At 31.1% G+C, this 18,819-nt stretch overlaps 2 protein-coding genes and 1 long non-coding RNA gene across 6 annotated transcripts; 1 reads left to right on the forward strand and 2 right to left on the reverse strand.

Annotated features, from left to right (window-relative positions):
* The first annotated feature begins 576 nt into the window (after window positions 1-576).
* Window positions 577-7,510, forward strand: LOC137830629 (protein EMSY-LIKE 1). 2 transcript variants are annotated; one of them, XM_068638083.2, is made up of 10 exons: window positions 608-805; window positions 2,459-2,661; window positions 2,757-2,866; window positions 2,967-3,087; window positions 3,289-3,513; window positions 3,954-4,022; window positions 5,989-6,234; window positions 6,333-6,401; window positions 6,493-6,556; window positions 7,053-7,510. In XM_068638083.2, exons 2-10 carry the CDS (start codon window positions 2,575-2,577, stop codon window positions 7,100-7,102), a joined length of 1,041 nt encoding a protein of 346 aa, XP_068494184.1. In that variant the 5' UTR covers window positions 608-805; window positions 2,459-2,574; the 3' UTR covers window positions 7,103-7,510. The 2 variants fall into 2 exon arrangements, with proteins under 2 accessions (XP_068494185.1, XP_068494184.1); XM_068638084.2 differs by lacking the exon at window positions 3,954-4,022 and having other exon boundaries at window positions 577-805.
* LOC137830630 (uncharacterized) lies at window positions 6,867-9,463 on the reverse strand. Of its 3 annotated transcripts, none has more exons than XR_016523160.1 (4): window positions 9,188-9,463; window positions 9,037-9,116; window positions 8,243-8,318; window positions 6,867-7,414 (listed from the first exon to the last, which is right to left on the reverse strand). It is a non-coding gene; the product is annotated as an uncharacterized LOC137830630 (long non-coding RNA). The 3 variants fall into 3 exon arrangements; XR_016523159.1 differs by having other exon boundaries at window positions 8,243-8,460; XR_011084248.2 differs by lacking the exon at window positions 8,243-8,318.
* A 2,504-nt stretch (window positions 9,464-11,967) lies between these two features.
* On the reverse strand, window positions 11,968-13,385 carry LOC137830631 (uncharacterized). The gene has a single exon (XM_068638085.1). The coding sequence runs from the start codon at window positions 13,207-13,209 to the stop codon at window positions 12,205-12,207; it is 1,005 nt and encodes a 334-aa protein (XP_068494186.1). The 5' UTR covers window positions 13,210-13,385; the 3' UTR covers window positions 11,968-12,204.
* Window positions 13,386-18,819: the final 5,434 nt, after the last annotated feature.

Consider the following 18,819-nt stretch of genomic DNA (forward strand, 5'->3'; position numbering starts at 1 on the left):
ATCTTATTGTATTTTAAGTGAGTTCCTTTAGACTTTATCACCTTTAAGTAACTGTTCTAAGTTTTATAAAATCTACATTTTTTATATTTTTTACAGTTTAAAAATTAATTTAGTTACTATAATTTAATATAGTTTATATTGAATTTTTTCTATTCCTAAAATCTTAGATACTGTGCAATACCAAGTCTTAATTTTAAAATTCTATTATACCTTAAATCTGTGTACTACAATAAAAAATTGTTATAATAAAAATATTTTAAATTTAAGATTATTATCAATACAAATTTGGTATGGCATTTAAGCATATGCCTTTAATTCCTAATAAACCATAATTATCTGATTCATATTAAAATAATATTTTTGTTAATAGAATAACTATTCCAAGAAACATTGAAATATCACCAAATAAAAAACTTTTGTGAATTAAATCAATATTTAATGAATTATACTCTATTTTCCTAATTTAATTAACTGAATTATAATTTATTTTTCTTGTTCCTATATATAATATATAATATATAATACATACCCTGTCATTGATATGGTTTCTTTGAACCAAACCAAAACGAAATCTATTTTTCTATTCATTTGCTTTTTGTGTCCACTCGACTCTACTATATAACTCGAGGAACACATCCAACACCTCTGACTCTGTCGTTTTCTCTCTCCCAAACTGAAAACTAAAACCCATTTTCTTCTCCAAAACCTTGACTTTCTCCAACCGAAACGCGCTTCCGAGCACATTTTCTTCGCTCTCTCACCCATTGTTCTAACCTCCTCGTACTGTCAAATTCCGACACACCCGGTGAGCTCCATTGCCCCTTTCCTCCCACTCCGTCCAAACAACGTTCTAGGGTTTTCTTTTTTCTTATTACCTCAACCTGTCGTGAGAAAAAAAATGATTTTTAATTTGTTTTAGCGATTTTCGAAATTCCTGGACGTGGGGTCGATAGTTTTTTAATTGGCTGCTATTATGTTGAAGATTATTTGTTTTAGGAACTTTCCTGAAATTGGGCACTGTGACATTGATGTGCACAATGTTCAGCTAGGGTTTAAGTTTAACCCCTTGTTTAGCTGGATTTGAACTTTCAGAATATCAAATGAAATGGAGGCGAAAAGAATATTTTTAATTTAGGGCGTGTGAATTTTTCTGGCTTGGTTATACAGTGTTAATATCAATTTTGTATATAGATTTGTGATGATATAATGCAAATAGATACCCTTCTGTTGGTATTGCGCATGTGCTTAGTAATTTGTAAACGTGTGTGAAGATTGAGCATGATTGGTGGCACATGTTACTGTGGACAAATGGTTACTGAGGTTAGTTTTTGGTGGTGTGGGGTATGGAGACTGTTTAAGTTGGTAAGGGGACAAAACTTGAACTTGAATCCAGTGAGCAATCAGATAGAAATGATTTGTTTGGTATTTGTGCTTGCAGCACCTATGTTTGAATGCATGAAATTGGAATTTGCTACTACACGTTATAAGAGGGAAATTCTCACTGGGATGGATTTTTTATTTTGTTTGTGTGTGTATATATGACATGCAGTGTGTTATGATCAAGAAGGTTGATAAGGAGCAAAAGTTGGTTTTGTAGGTGTTTGAAGGAACCAAATATCTGTTTCATTTGAGTTCTGCAGGGTAGAAGAAATTATAGAATGAAACTACAACCCTAATGCATGAAATCTCTAAAGATGCTCTTCAGAACCTTGAACTTGGATTATATTTTATCCTTTTAATATCAAAATTGTTTCATTGTAAAGTGGGTGTTGTGTGTGCGCATTAAAATTTGAATGCGTAGAAGCCTTGTCACATTTTCTGCCAGTGCCTTTCATATGCTTGTAAATTGAATTATATTTTTAGACATTATTCTTTGTTAATATGAAAATCCTGCGGAATCAATCATTTGAGTTACTCAAATTTTTGAATAAACTTGAAAATGAAAATTGAAATAGATTAATAGAGGTAGGGAAGTAAAGATAATTGATTGTGTGTATGATCAATGATAAAATTGGAAAAGAACATTTAAAGAGTCAAGACTCCTCTGTTTCTAGAACAAAGAAATAATTTGAGTAACTAGCATTCACTTAAAAAGAAATTTTCCTTCCAATGGATGAATCAAGATCCTTAACAAAATAAACTTGAACTTTGAATATCCTTAAAGAAATAATTTGTGTAACCAGCCCTCTGTTTCTAGAACAAAGAAATAATTTGTGTAACCAGCATTCACTTGTAAAGAAATTTCTCTTCCAATGCATGAATCAAGATCCTTAACAAAATAAACTTGAACTTTTAATGTCCTTAAAGAAATAATTTGTGTAACCAGCATTCACTTATAACGAAATTTCTCTTCCAATGCATGAATCAATATCCTTAACAATAGACTTGAACTTTGAATCTTTGAAACGTGTCATTGTTATTTCTTATATTAAGTACTTTTTTTGTTAAACAATTTCAGGTACTGCTGATGATCTTTGTTCCTCAAATCAGAATAGAGTTCTGAGATCTAGCAGTGTTACTGGCAATGAAAAATCTTCTATAGGTTCTGTTACATACTTTTAATTGCATTGTGACATGGAGGCTCAAATTCATCAACTTGAACAGGAAGCTTACTCTGCTGTCTTGCGTGCTTTCAAAGCTCAGTCTGATGCTCTTACATGGGTATATAGCATTGGTTCCCCCCATGTATTTTTTGTATCATCTTTGTATTTTCCTGTGTTAAAGATTTATCTCATTTTATTTTATGTATTCATCAGGAGAAGGAAGGTTTGATAACTGAGCTTAGAAAAGAGTTAAGGGTTTCGGATGATGAACACAGAGAGCTTCTTACCAGGGTTAACTCTGATGAAATAATTCATCGCATTAGGTTTGGAAATTATTTGAGTAGTGGCAATAGTGTAGAAAAAAGTTTTTTTGGCCATTTTCTGCTACTTTTATAATGTTATGTGATTGAAAATTCAATTCAGGGAGTGGAGACAAACTGGTTGTTACCAACCTGCAAGGCGCAGCACATCTCAGCCTGTTCATGACATCTTACCTAGTCCAACTGTTTCAGTTTCCCGAAAAAAGCAGAAGACATCCCATTCGGTACCATCTTCTATTTATAATATATGATGTGATGTGGGCTTTGATAGCACATTTTTGTATGTTCATATTCATTGCCTGCATTTGTTACGGGTGTTTTAGGATCCAGAGGCCAAAATCCATAATTTTACCGCACTTAAATTCTTACAGAAGAGATATATTATTGCCCATTTGGTTTTAATTTTCCACCAATATTGGCACCAGGGTCAGTCCTTGCCTGCTTTATCTTCAGTGAAGTCTGCACAATATACTTCTGCTGGACCTACTGGAGGTAGGCATTTTTCAAATCGCAATGCTAGTGCTCTTGCATCCAATGCACCTGCTGAAGCAGCAGCCTTTGATCCATTGATTGGGAAGAAAGTTTGGACTAGGTGGCCTGAAGATAACCACTTTTATGAAGCTGTTGTAACTGATTACAACCCTGCAGATGTATGTTTAGATCTTAAATTAGTTCTAAAAATTCTTGATTATTGCATTTATATTTTACCTGGTGAACACATTTGAATGGTCACTGGTCTGATTCTCATTTGAATTTTATGTTTAGGCCCTTTAGGGTGATTTATGTAGTTGAATTGTTTTGCCCACATGTAGGATGCCTTTTGGTTTGGTTTCCCCATGCACCAATTAAAGAATGAACAGTATGCAAACATTTTGTATTTATTTCATTTAGGATAAATGTGTCTCTCTATCGTTTCTAAACTCTTGTAGGATATATAATGAAATATTGGTCCTTTAATCGTGATGGAAATAAAAAAAGCTGAAAAGTGATTAGGGCCCAATCCTGAAAGTTCATGGCAGCATGATAGGCTTTTTTTAATAACTTTTTTCAGTAATTTTTTATCGAACTTTTGGACTTTTCTTTCTCGCAGGGTCGGCATGCTTTGGTTTATGATATTAATAAAGTACATGAGACTTGGGAATGGGTTGATCTCAAAGAGGTATATATTTCGTATGCTGTGCTGCATATATAACAGCAATAGTTAATTAGGTTTTAAAATTTCAATAGTTACTTTGAGTTTAGCATTTGCAAAAAATGTTAATAGAAAGATTAACATCTAATAATATGAAATGACTAAAAAATAAAATATTTTTAAAGATGACAAGACTAGATAAGTAAGCAAATGATTTTTTTTGCCTGTAGCATAACCTTCCTTTAAAAAAAAATCTAGAAGGCAAGTCTTATGTGTCTTAGTACCAATGGGACACTGAGAACATATTAAGGGATAGCAGAATTTGCAGCATCCATCCTCCACAAAAAGCAGTTTGAATCCTCCTATCAGCTTATCTGTTATTATGGCCTAAAACTAAAGCTATTCAATCCATTGTCCTTCTTTTTGGCCTTTAGCTCCTTTTATCTTGTCTTGGTAGTTGGTACCCTGGCTGAAACATCATACTCCAATAGCTTATTTTGCATGTACTTTCAATGTTTTATCTCAACTTTTAAAAGGGGGTGTGTTAGGTTACACATAGATCTATGTGTAACCTAACAGGGTGATATTTAAATTAAGTACAGAAAGGGTATATAATCATTTTTTATGATAGCTGGTGAATCTATACTCTGGCCCTTGAAGGGTGCATTGTAGAATCCATCTCTTATCTTCTGTAAGTTTAATCCAATTTAGAGTCAAATGGGCCATTTTCCTTCCTCATTTGTGCCACATTTATTATCTCTTCAGTGCAAACTCATTCTACACTTGTTTGCAATATTATTTCACGTATCAGGAAAACACTGTTTGAACATAGACTGTGGATGGGTGAACTTTACAACTTCAACCATTGATGAATTTGATAGATCAGATAATAGTTATGTAAGTTAGGTTAGTTAGTCAAAGAAATACGAAGAATTTATTAGAAAGTAGGGAAATGGGCCCATTAAGGTGGGCTTACGTTAGCAATGCTGTAGCTGTATATAAATAGAAAGGTTGTGAGGGATTTGACTTGTCATTTAAGAGAGAATGGGAACCTTTCAGCGTTGCAAGGTGAAGACCCTCGATTTCTGTAAGTAGGCACTGTATTGAGGGGAGAAATCCTTTATTTTTTCTAACAAGATACCAGATTTCCACTATATTTGAACAAAAAACCTCAAGCAAACATGCTGACTAAACATCAGATTAGCATACTGTAAAATATTTGAATACTTTATTTGAGAAAATATGGGGGTATTGATTTTTTATTATTATTTGAAAAGGTTTCAAACATTAATGAAAAAATCATTATGTAACATAAGATAAGATTTAGGATTTTTATTATAAAACTTTCTGTGGTTATGTTGTCTGTAATCTTGTTGGAGTAGTCTGAGGACTCCATCAGAAATATTGTAAAATATTTGAATTCTTTATTTGGGAAAATATGCGGGGTATTTAGGATTTTATAATTATAAACTTTTTTGGTTGTGTTGTTTGTAATCTTTCTTAACATGTTTTTTGGACTAAAAGTGTTTAGGAGCAGTTGAACCCTAATTTGTGTTAAATTCCAGCATGCAAATTGCAATGTTCATTGGGATATTCAGTGCTTATGACTTATAACTTACAATTTTCAATTGATCATAATCAAGTTGAAGCCATGTCTGGATATCTTTTAATATTTTTGGTTGATGTGGGAGCCTATTTGTTTGTTGACTGATTCATGGTTTCACACGACTACAATATTGTGTGGGGGGTATAAGATTAAAATAAGGTGTCCCTAACTCTTTGAGGGATAATTTTTGCTACCCTCATGCATTCTGAATGTGTAAGCTGTTTGTACAAAATCATGTAGATCCTGAATAGTACAAGGTAAAATAATTGCAAATGATTTGACTATTTCTACACTGAGAAATTATGTTGCAATAACCAAGATGATATAAGTTGGGCAAAATTATCTGTCATATTTTACAGACATATAAATATACCTTATCAATTACAGATCTCACCAGAGGATATAAGATGGGAAGGTGAAGATCCAGGCATACTCCATAGAGGTGGGCATAGTGGGCACGGTCGTGGCGTTAAGAGATTCTTTGGCCATGGTGGTGATTCTTTAGGTGCAGGAAGAGGGAGAGGTCATCCCAGGCTTCATACCAGACAAGAGTTTCACCCACCCCAAAATGGTATTGGGAAGAGAGTTTTGGATGACATCGAATTACTGAACACAGATTCTCTAGTTAAGGAGGTAGTGTGATATATGCCTTAGCAACCTTTTTAAAATCAAAAGAATAAACAGGGAAGGTTTTTTTTTTTAAAAAAAAAACATTGATGTTATTATAACAGGTTGAAAGGATTTTTGCTACAAGTGCTCCAGATTCAATGGAGCTTGAGAAGGCAAAGCAAATGCTGAAAGTAAGTCAACCATCCATCATCATGATTTTCCTATCATCAAACGTTTATGCCCATGATTATTGTTCACACACTTGCTTGAATTGTTGTACAGGAGCATGAGCAAGCACTTGTTGACGCCATTGCAAGGATTGCAGATGCATCTGATGGTGAAAGTGGTAATAATTAGCCGTCTACATAATCATGCTGCTTACTGTTGTATTTGAAACCCCTTATATATTTTTCTCTTTTTGCTCAGGTCAGACAAATAAGCTTTTTGTAACTTAATAAATCCAACATTTTTATTATACTTTTATCTAACTGGGGCAAAACATTTATGCTTTTCTTCATTTTGGATCAGAACAGGAGAGATGTACTAGTGAGTAATTAGGGGCCTCTTATTTTATAGCGAATGTTTGTCTTACGCTTATTGAGAAAATTGTTTTTTTTTTCTGTGCTCATTAAGAGGACTTTTGAAAGAAAAAAAGCAAACAAAACAAGTTCTGTGTGCATATTTAATAAAACTGTTGTAACATTGTCTTTCAGTGTGAGGATTGTTTGCACAATTGGTGATCACGGTCACCAAACTAATGTTTTAAAGATTAAGCAGAAATGTGTTGTATGCATATCACTATTACAAATATTGTGTAACTTTTCACTGTGCCTTGCTTACAGATGAAGAACAGCCGTTTTTGCAGCATGGACAATTAATGGAAAGGGGATAAGAGCACAGGAAATACTGCATGTTGGATGTAATCTGTTGCACAGGAAACATTATCTTTAAGCTCTGATGAATTCTCGTGAAACTCTAATTTTGGAGAGATGAATGCGTGGTCAGCTTATGCATGCACACTTGTAGGATCCAACAGCAGCAAATGGCCAATACGGTTTACTTCTTACTGATGCTTTTTCTGTCATTCATTTATTGCCCTCCCTGAAAGTTGCCACATGTGCGAGTTTTGTAACTCAGTGACGGTTTTGAATAGAGAGCCCCCCAACTTATCAATTGTCAGGCACATCAATATCAATTTTTCAGTCTGCATGCAAGTGTAAAATACTATTAGTAAAATCCTAAATTAATTTGCCATGCATTTCGTTTGGCTTTCTTCCTGCAACACAGCATGAAACCATAAGTAAAAGAAACAGTAGACAAATTGCATTTGCAGCAAAAAGCATCTAAGGTGAATATGGGTATTCCTCAACGCATCCAATAATATCCAGGATCTGATTAGCTAAGGCCTGTAGTCAAAGATTGTGTGCCTTAACCCATCAGATGCAAATTAAAAGAAACATGACAATGCAAATTCACATAATAGCAATCTGAATATATATATCACTTGATAACATGGACACTATCACTGACTCAAATTAGCAAATCTAATAACCAAAGAAAGACGGTGTCGGACTCGTAAACCACAAAGAATCATTGGATTCCATCAATTTACAGAAGGACGGTGTCGTAAAAAAAGCCGTCTCCATATACCATAGTTAAGATCCTTCATCATTCTATACAAGAGATAAGTCCTTCTAAAGGTAAATACTTTTCTAATCTTTTCATCCTATTTATAAATACCAACATAGTAATGAAAGATAACTATGGCCACCGGAACACAAGAATCGGCCCTTTTCCTGCATTAAGAATGAAGCCTCCCACACCACAGCGACAAGATCCCTAATTTCCTCGTAACTCTTAACTGAGGTTTAAAACTATAGGCTGGGATCATATGTACGTAAAAGAAAGACGAAAATTTAGTTACTCCTAAGGTAAAAAACTTAGAATATGTACTCCTTAAGTATGTCAACAAAGCACTGTCAAATTCCGTTTGCTCCAAAAGCACCTAAGAATTCTCAAAGAAAAACATTACCTGAATAGTTTGATCTCTCATCCATGACAAAAGAACAAGAGCGCAAATTAGTAATCGACCGACTACCTCGTCATTGCTACAGGAAGAAGTACAAACAGATATGATGGATTGGAATCTCTAGAAATCTGATCTTGGTTGTAAGATACAAAAAGTACACGCTTCAAACTCGTAGCAACCGCTAAAATTACTATGCTCAGATTATGAAGTTGATTCAGAACCTGAAGGATATTATTATACGTTAAATTTACATGCAATGTCATGGGTTTCTAATGCTATTCTTTCCATAAAATTTGATTTTCACCTGAGTAACCCAAATAATAAGGATATAGAATCAACTCGATACAAATTATCAAACTGAAACCATAATTTTTTTTTATTGTTTCTTCAGTATAAACCAAATCGAATTAGATGGAATGAATATTACTTAGACTAAACCCAGCTTATTGTCACTTGAACCGTGAAATGACTGGAGAACAACAAAATTGACGAAATTTGACAGGTTTTCAGTGAAGTCTTCCTTTTCAATACATTTTTTTTTTTTTTCATTCAAAAAATTCGAAGCCAATATGTTGTTTAAAAAATCTAAATTCAGTATAACTTGCACCAATGAAATGTTAGTGCTTCCGAAGGTGCGTGATTTAACGAACAAAGCAAAAAGAAAATCATAAAGAAAAATGTTTTCAAGTAGAACATGTGCCTAAAGTCATGAACATATGGATGTTATGCCCAACCAAAAACCACGGAACAGAAACAGAACAAATCTCAAGAAATTAAATCCTTCAGCTTCAACTTACGATTCAGTGCAGTGTGAGAATGCATCAGAACACGAACAACCGAAATCCTCGTAACCATCATCAAAGTCCACGACATTTGACTACAATCGAAACGACAGGTTCAAGCGAAAAACAGAACAACCGACAGGCTATGAAGAGGATTTGAATGTACCTGAAGAAATTGAGCAGTTTGAAGAGATCTGTGTCCTCGGAAATCGTCTCGAAACGACGTCAATCCGATGCTCCATACGTTCGTTTCGTTCGGACTTCGAAGACCCTTTGCTGAAGCGATTCAGGTTGTATGATGGATTATGTCGAGCCAAAAACGGTGCCGTTCTGCGCAACGTGTTGTGAGGTTGAAGATGAGAAAGCGAAATGCCGAAACAGCGCGCATTCGCGTAGGCCCCACACACAGTTACCATTCGCGACGCTATTTGGAATGCGGGACCTATTATTAAGGATTCATCAAATTAAAAATATATATAAATTCAAATTAGTTTGTGTAAATTAGAAAATTTTAAAAAATTAAAATCATTTAAGAGAGTTTTATAAATTATGTTATATATACATTTATTAAAAAATAAGAAATTTGAGTGTAATAATCCATACTCTACTTGCTAGATAACTATCCTACCTCTATTGAAAAATAGTTAATGTATTTCCCTTAAGTTTAATGTCATCTATTAAGAATAATTAGGGACTTTCCTACTCGCATTTCAACTAAAATAAAATAGGAAATAAATTAATTTATTTTTTAAAATTGTAATGATTGATTAAATTAGTCCTTAAAATTAATAAATAATAAAATATATGTAACGCAAACACTTATACGAATACACGGACACATAAATACGTATAATATAACTTTTAGAATATAAGACACGGGAACACCAAAATATATATATATATATATATATATATATTAATTATGAATTATAAATTGATAATATTTATTTACATAATTATATTTCAGTTTTTTTAGTAGAAAGATGTTTGTTGTGTTATGACTGGTTCAAAAAGTTTGTTTCTCATTTTTATAATCATAATAAAATTTATATTTATATAATAAGTTTAATTTTTTAGAAAATTAATGTATTTTTTTAAAAAAATTGTGTTAAAATCATGATAAAATTATCAAAAATTCAAATAAATATTTTGAATTAAACACTTTCCACTTACAAATGTCTGTTTGTTTGAAATCTTAGGAATGTCTTACTGTAACGCATGTTTGTGTGAACCGTTTTCAAGACTCAAAGAATATAATAAATTTTAAAATTACATATTAACATTTAGTTAAGTTTTTGTAATTGTAATAGAAAATCTTATAAATATAGTTGTATAATGATCTTTAAAATTGTAAATTATTAATCCATTTAATCTTTCAATAAACTGTTTGCTTCCTGAATTAAAACAAAATAAGTATAATGTTTACCCAACTTTAAGATTGGCAAGGCTTAAGTGGATGTTTGGGTTTGGTTTGTCTGAAGTTGGTTTTGACGAATTTTAATTTTAATATATCTAATGTAATCTTTTTTTTAAAATCAAGTTGTGGTCGGGTGATCCCAATCTAGTTTTATTTTAATATTTTATTAAAAATATAAGTTTTTAAACTACTTTATATTATTAATAATAATAATTGTATAACATCGTATTTTATTTATAGTATTTTAAAATGTCTGTTTATAAAATATAGCTTAATTTAAATTTTACATTTCTTTTATTCTTTAGTTTAAGAATACATAATGGGAAAATTAATATATTCTGTTACAAAGTCATGTTGACCCAACTTCTGTTTTGCATATTATGAGTTTTGATTAGGCCGAATTAAGAATTAAATTAGATAGTTCCATAGAATTTTGAATCGAATTAGAAGAATGACAACTCCACCATTAACTCCTAGGTGTATTAAAATGGTAAAGTTTTATTCATCATTATTACAAAATTTTCTTTTCTCTTATCACATAATGTATTTTACAAATGTCATGTAAAGATAATACATTTTTACAGTCCTCACTCCAAGAAAATTTTATAGTCCATCTGTCTTTTTTATTCCTCTCTTATTTTAACCTAAACTAAGATAGCATCAATCTCCACAAGAATATATATAACCATAAAAATTGGCAATGTTCATACTTTATCCTGTAATAAAATATCTTTCTGATTAAAGATTTAAGTTTTTTCAAATTTCAGCCAATTCACTTCCCTCTTCTCTGTAATAATCTATAGTCAATGATTGGCCAATTTCTTCCGACAAATCTGCATCCCCTGAAGCAATAGCTGGCAATAATTGTGCAAAATTCAATTTTCAAATTACAAATCTGACTGTAACACCAATTCCCTCCCAAATCAAAAAGCTCTAAACAACAAAACGAAAACTCAATCTCTTCAACGAATGTGACATTGACTCGTTGAGTATCAACTACTGAAAGTTGAAAATTCAATTCCCTCCCAAACCAAAAATCTCAGAGAAACATGAAGAAACTTAATTGCTTCAAATATCTGACATAGAGCATTAACCAAATGCTGAAAGGGGAAAATTGAATTTCCACCTAAAACCAAAATCACCAAGCAACAAGAAGAATCTCTATCTATTCAATGAATATCTGACAATGAGCAAAACCAGCTGAAAGTTATAAACAAAACACACCAGAAACCCAGTTCCCAGTGTCAATTCCCTGAAAGCAAAGCACAATATAAAGTGCCATTTCCACTTATTCAACTGTTCAAGAACCACTGCCCCCACATATGTCTCTTGTTCTGTAATTATCTTGCAATGTTGAACTCACTAACACGAATGAATTCTAATCACAATAATGCAAATAATTAACCAAATTGAAAGAATTCTCTTCACAGTCGAAACTTAATTACCCACCCAATTCACACCAAACCAAGTTCATTGTCTGATCTAACATTCAAATATCATGCGTGCCAGTGACAAGTGACACCAATTCATAATGTGAATCTGCTTAACTTCATGGTCCTTCATTCATAGCTTCAAAATTGAACACAAGAACAAGCCTTGACGAACCAACCTATTCATAACATACATAATACTACAGAAGAAAATTTCGCATCTTCAAAACTGAAACTATAAATTTCGAAAGAGAAAAACACAATTCTACCCATCCCAAAAAGAGTATAGACAATACACCATAAAAGAAACAATATTTTGATTCAACAGATTCAAACTCAAGCACCAGAAGGAGCACCTCCCAACAACGCCTTCTTCAATTCCTCACTCGCTTCAACCTCCGTCGATTTCCCCGAAAAACTGCCATAATCCGATGTTGCTTTCTTGTCATTCTTTTTAGGGGTTTTCCACTTACTAAACTCCGAACCTCCGCCTCGGACACCAACAATTTCCCGCCGGAGATCCTCCACGGCGTTCCTCAGCAACCCGTTCTCCGCCTGGAGGACCTCCATCTGCCGTTTCACCGCGAAGCACGCCTCCGCCACGTCAGCGCTCGCAGGAGCCCCAGTCGTGGCCTTCGCCCTCCCCTTCTTCTCGCCGCACTCCATCATGTGCTCCACGCCGATCTTGTCCATCACGAGAAACGGAATCCGCTGGAACGCGCTGTCGCCCTTGAACTCCGCCGGAACCCTAACCCCCCAGCGGAACTTCACGGCGGCGCGACCCCGCACGGGGAGCGTCGTCCGGGCGGACACCTCCACACCGGAGAACATCCCCGCGACGGCGCCAGCGGCGCGGGAATTCGTGTCCAGCATAGGAATCTTGGCGCCAGCGAACGACGGCGTTTCGACTTGAACGGTCTCGTCGACGACGACGTCGTTCTGCGCGTCAGAAAAAGCTTTTCCATCGAAGATAGAGGTCTGCGTCTTCTTGAAAGTGAAGTCGCCAAAGCGGGGTTTGAAATGGAGCATGAAGAGCGGGGAACCGGTTCGGCCGGGAAGGTTGAACTCGCAGCTCATGAGCATGGAGCTCTTGAGAGGGGAACCGAAGGGTCCGGTTCCCGTTTTCACTATGAGCGAGAAAGGGTTCTTGGAATCGTTAGGTCGATACGCCACTTTAAGCGAAGGACCTGATTCGAAGAAACTAGAAAGGTTCAGTGTGAGTTCTTTCGGTTCGCCGGCGACGATGCCGGATTGGAAGGGCATGCCCAGAACGCTTAAGGGCACCTTCGCCCTAAAGAGGGGCTTCTGCTGTTCCTCACGGAACTTTAGGGAAGCTTTCATCCTTGGTTGGAACCCTACACTTGATTTTCCGGTGGTTTAGGGTTCTTTATTCTCTTATAGACCAAATCGGTGAAGAAGATTGCAATCAAATTTTTATACTTTGCTCTGATTCTCCTTCTACACTGTTGTTTCTTATGGGATTTGTAAATTTCATTTCATAGGTTGCACGGAGACTGTCCGTAGTGGATAATTAGCCATTTGGATTTATATTATCAATTTTTATATATCTGTTTATTTTTTATTTATTGAATTATTATTTGATAGAATAGAATAACAAAATATGTTATTACAGGGAATAATTACACGGGAGAATAATTTAACTTCTTTCACTATTGCCACATTCTTTACTACATTTTTGTTTTAGATTTAATATATATTATAGTTTCTTAAATTATATATATTAACAAAGTGTTTTAATATTTTGTTTTATATATTATTGTTAATATAATTGTGAAAAATAATTAGAAATATCTAAATTACATATGATTTTTTTTTAAATTATTCCTTTATCATATTTTGTTAATTTAGATAAAGGTAGACTTATAGCACCCACCTAAACTTCTAAACTAGTTTTACGCAAACATCATCTTCTTGAAGGGGTCACCTTGGTCTTCAAAAGTCTTATTCTTGTAAGGATCCATATTTTTTTTATTGTTTTGAAGGAGAAATTGCATTTTGACAAAATATAAGAAAAGTTAACCTAGGGAAAAAAATGGATTGAGGTTTTATAGTCTTGAGAAAGATATGATATACATCTTTAGAAGAATAAAATATAATGATGTTCGATAAATTAAGAAAAGAAATACAATTTTGATAAAAATAAATATTTGGTTATTGAGGTTGATAGTTATTTAATAATGATGTCTTAAAATTATTTATTGCTTTAATTTTATGGTGTAGAAAAATCTTAAATGGAGTAAATATATTTCTATTTTAATATGCTAAATTATATATATTGTATTTGATTTTAGCATGAGTTGATTTTAATTATGTATGAAACCATTTGATATATTTTGAGTAAGATTATTATATGGTTTGATAATAGAAAAAACGGAGTACAAAATATAAAAAGAAATATGTTAATGGTGTATTTTTAGAAGGAAATATTTCTAGAATATGCAACAAATTAGATTATTATATGTTTTAGTTATTATTTGCAGGTTTTTTTACATGGTAAATTATTTATGTTGTATTCTGAAATAAGAAAATAATTATAATTGATTTTAAATAAATAATTAATTATATTATATATTTGGTTATGTTGTATTTGTTTTGTATTTTAAAAGTAAAATTATATGTTATTTATTGCATTTTAATTTTCCAGTGCCCATATTTTATTATTGTTGCTTTTAATGTGCAATTATTATTGTTGTTAGTGTAAATCATTGTTGTTGTTAATATAAATCTTAATTATTGTATATGAAATTTTGGATGTGTATTTTAAGTATGAAAAAATTGTTATTCAAGAGAGTTATATCTTGATTGAAAAATTATGTGTATGGTAATTTTTTTTATAAATATTTATATTGTGCTTGATTTTGTACTTAACCTTATTTTTATTGTTGGTAATGACTGAAATGGTATTGTAGATAAATTACACGGTGAGAATATTACATTGTAGATAGAGAGAAGTAAAGTTTATAACTTAGAGAAAATGTTTTTAAGTTTTTGGATAATTTCATATTATAAAGCACTGTGTTAATTTATGCCGCAGAGATCAACTCTATAAAATTTATTTCGGATGTGATTGGATGTAAATAATTTTAAAAAATATACTTTGAATTATGTTTCATATTTAATAATATTTTATTTAGGCTTCTAAATTTATTTTAAATTTTTTTATGGACAAGACCTTGAGCATATTGTCTTTGATATAAAAAAACAATATAATAGTTAATTTGTATAAATAGTGAGATGTTAATGGTTAATATTATGATCAGGGTTTCTAACTCATTTACTTTAAAAGGTATCATATCTTTAAAGATACCACGAACCTTCATATATGATATTAGTCATATTTTGCTTAAAGATAAGAGTTGGATGTGTGAAAATTTAAATTAATCTAAAATGAAATAAAATATATATCTAAATTGATATTTGAATCTCCTGAGAGACAAGTCTCCTATTATCAATGGGTTGTAGACCTTTCTCCCGTGATCAAATGTCAACCCATATAAAATACCAAAATTAATTGACTATTCACAAGTTTCATAATCAAATAAAATTCAATGCAAACCAATAATAGAAACTAATGTTCATGAAAATATCTAATTACAAAAATATAGAAACAAATATAAAGGCACAATACATATAGTATTCTTATTCTAGCTTCAAGCCTCAATATTAGTCTTTAATCGATGCACTCATTACTCATCTACAAGGGTGGCATAATGCGTACTTTTGTTAGATACTTAGATATATGAACTATATTGGTGACCTAGATGCAAGATTGTATGTAGTTAATTATACTTTTACAACTGGCAACACATTGGTAAGTTGGAAAATAATTTTGCAACCAATGGTAATGTTATCTACCATTCAAGTAGAATACATAGGTTTTGTGGAGGCAACAAAGGAGGAAACCTAGTTGAAGGGTCTTAATTCTTATATGAATTTTTCACAAGAAAATGTTATTATTTGTTATGACAATTTTAATAAAATCTACTTGATTAAAGATCAAGTTCTTCATGAACGAATCAAACATATTCACATTAGATATCACTTTCTCTGCATAGAATAATAAGCTGGGGGTGTGAAAGATTGCTACAAAGGAGAATCCAACTAACATGTCCGCTAAGCCTAATCATATAAACAAGTTCATAAAATGTTTGAATTTGTTAAATCTCGATTATCGGTAGCAATTGTCTAACAATAGTGATCTTGAAGAAGACTCGTGGTAAGATGGAGTTTGTTGAGAATACCTTATATATATTGTTTTCTTATGATGGATTCTCTAATGACACATGTCTTGTTAGAGCGTCTAATGGACTACGTCTAGTTAATTACATAACAATTAGTTTATAAATACTTAATTAAGTTAGCAGAGTTGGGTTGATATGTGGTTGTGTAATTTGTATTGATCATCTTTATAATTATTTTTTTCCCTTTTCCCATGTTAAGCGTGTGTGCTTGTAAACTTAGTGTAAACAATGTATTATGTTTTTATATGTGTACCAAAAACAAGTTTATAGATATATATATTTTCTTATCACATTATGTATTTAATTATTTTCTTTTATGTTTATATTATACACTTGCTAGACTATCAATGTTATTTACATGTTTTGTGTGAACTTTTTTATTGAATATCTAAAATTGCGAATGTTGGTTGTACTATTGTGTTAATCTTTAAGATGTTAAATCATAAGTTTCAACTTAGAACCTTTGTGTTCACCTTCAATTTTCAACCTTTTTTTGAGTGCAAAGTCAGAAGTGACTATCCGAAATCACGTTAAAAAATACTCCTATTATAAAGTTTGGAGAAACTTTTAAATCATACTTGTATGATTAACTTGGAAAGAATAAGTTAAAACACTCACATTACAAGTCAATGATGACACTGAGAAAAAAAACTTATATAAATGAGATTTGATAGTCAAAATATGGTTTAATTAAATTTCAAGTCCATTATAAATTTTGAATATTTTCAATCGAACGTTATTAATTTATTTTGTCCATGTCATTTAATTAAGTACTTAATTTTTTTTATTTAAATCCATGCCGTTTTAAATTTTTTGTTAATTGGGTGACATGATTGTCATCTTTTCCCATCATCTTACTTACTTGTCTTCACGTGTTAAGCAATGTAATAATATTACCGTTAATGTAAAATGATAAATAATTTTTATTGTTTTCGTTGCAAACATGTTAGACAAATGATTTTTATTGTTTTCATTACAAATATATTGGATAACAAGATTGTCACGTTTTTTCGATGACTTCCATGTTATCACTTTCAACGATTAAAAGAATGTCATTCTTAGACATAAGTGACAACCACAATTCCTTGATACATTTTCAATAAAAATAATAAAAGTCACTTGTTATCTTGTATTACTCAAAATATAGTTTTATTACTCATACAATCTCACATTTCTTGAAACATGTAGATAAGTAAATAATATAACGAGATAAGACAACAATCACGTTATTCAATTAATGAAAAAATTAAACAATAAAAATTCAATTGAAAAATATAAATTTGATGAGTATTTAATAGATACGGTTTTTTAATAAGAAATCAATTAAAAATACTCAAATCTCAATAATTGAAAATACTCAAATTTATTGAAAAACTTAAAAATTAATTAAATCATAAATATTTGTGTATTTTTTGTTCTATTTGATTTGTTAGCTAACATTAAATTATGTTTTAAATGATAATTTTTTTATAACTTACTTTTGCTACTAAATATTGAATATGATTATAACTTTGTTATTAAAAAATATTAGATTTTTATATTTTTTTGAAAAGTTAATCATCACAGTCAATTTCCTCTCTAAAAACCTGTTAAGACTACCATAATTTTGATTAGTTAAAAGTAAACATAAAATAAACTGAACCTATTAAATTATTTATTGTTACAAGAATAAAATGTAATTAATTATTTTATTCCATATTTTTTACACATCATGCTCAAACAAACTCAATTACCATTTTAATAAAACAGGCTGTTTTCAGGAAATTCAGGGCCTTATTTTAAAAATAACATTACAAAAATGATTTATTATATCAAATTTAAACTTTTTTTTTAGTTTTAAAGCTATACTATTGATTATTTTAGATATTATATATTGTCATGCCTAATTAATTTTTTCTATCATTAAATGTCTAATTTTAATGCATAATTTTCAATTATTATAAATCATAAATATTTTAAAAATTAGACTCAACATGTTATCATGCTTAATATTATTTTCCATATCATAAATATAATTAAATGGTTTGTTTTATATTTATTCTTAAATGAAACTATAACTATTACTGTTTCTACATGCTCATTTATAGGTAATTAATTACTTTTCAGTGGAAGTTGTTTTTTTATCCTTTTTTTACAAACAATAATAAATTTATCAAGATCATTAAACTGAAATTACTTTAATTTTTAACTTTAATTTTTTCTTTATTTTTGTAAAATTAAATTCAAACCTTGTTGTATTTTAAATTTTCTATTACTTTGAACAAACAAAGCACGGCAATAAAATTACTAACAAAATACGTTTTAGAAAATAAAGAAAATAAAAACACTGAATAATTATAACATTGTATGGTAATATTTAAAAGAATACACAAAGAAAGAAAAGGATAATTTTTTTATATGATATATATATATATATATTTTATTATTATTATATGGAATGAGACCTAAGGAACCTTGCAAGGGCCGTGATGAAAACTTGTGATTAACTGATTCAAAGTTTTAATAGAAAGTTGTTTAGAATTGAAGCAATTTAGTGTCTATTAATCATCTAGATATAATCAATTACAATATTAAAGGCCTTTAATTGGTGTATTCATTTTTCTTCTGAAATTACAATAAACAATTTTTTAGTTTTATTTAAAAAATTAAATAAAAATAACAATATTATTTCAACACTTTATAAATGCTA

This window comes from Phaseolus vulgaris, chromosome 7 (assembly GCF_051622355.1).
Source record: "Phaseolus vulgaris cultivar YP4 chromosome 7, ASM5162235v1, whole genome shotgun sequence".
NCBI classification, from domain to species: domain Eukaryota; kingdom Viridiplantae; phylum Streptophyta; class Magnoliopsida; order Fabales; family Fabaceae; genus Phaseolus; species Phaseolus vulgaris.

Bases quoted from the DNA above. Each gene is read 5' to 3' on its own strand.
- LOC137830629 (XM_068638083.2), top strand. From the start codon at position 2,575: ATGGAGGCTCAAATTCATCAACTTGAACAGGAAGCTTACTCTGCTGTC. The intron at 2,662-2,756 runs GTATATAGCATT...TGTATTCATCAG, and splicing joins AGTCTGATGCTCTTACATGG to GAGAAGGAAGGTTTGATAAC. The intron at 6,402-6,492 runs GTAAGTCAACCA...ATTGTTGTACAG, and splicing joins AGGCAAAGCAAATGCTGAAA to GAGCATGAGCAAGCACTTGT.
- LOC137830631 (XM_068638085.1), bottom strand. From the start codon at position 13,209: ATGAAAGCTTCCCTAAAGTTCCGTGAGGAACAGCAGAAGCCCCTCTTT.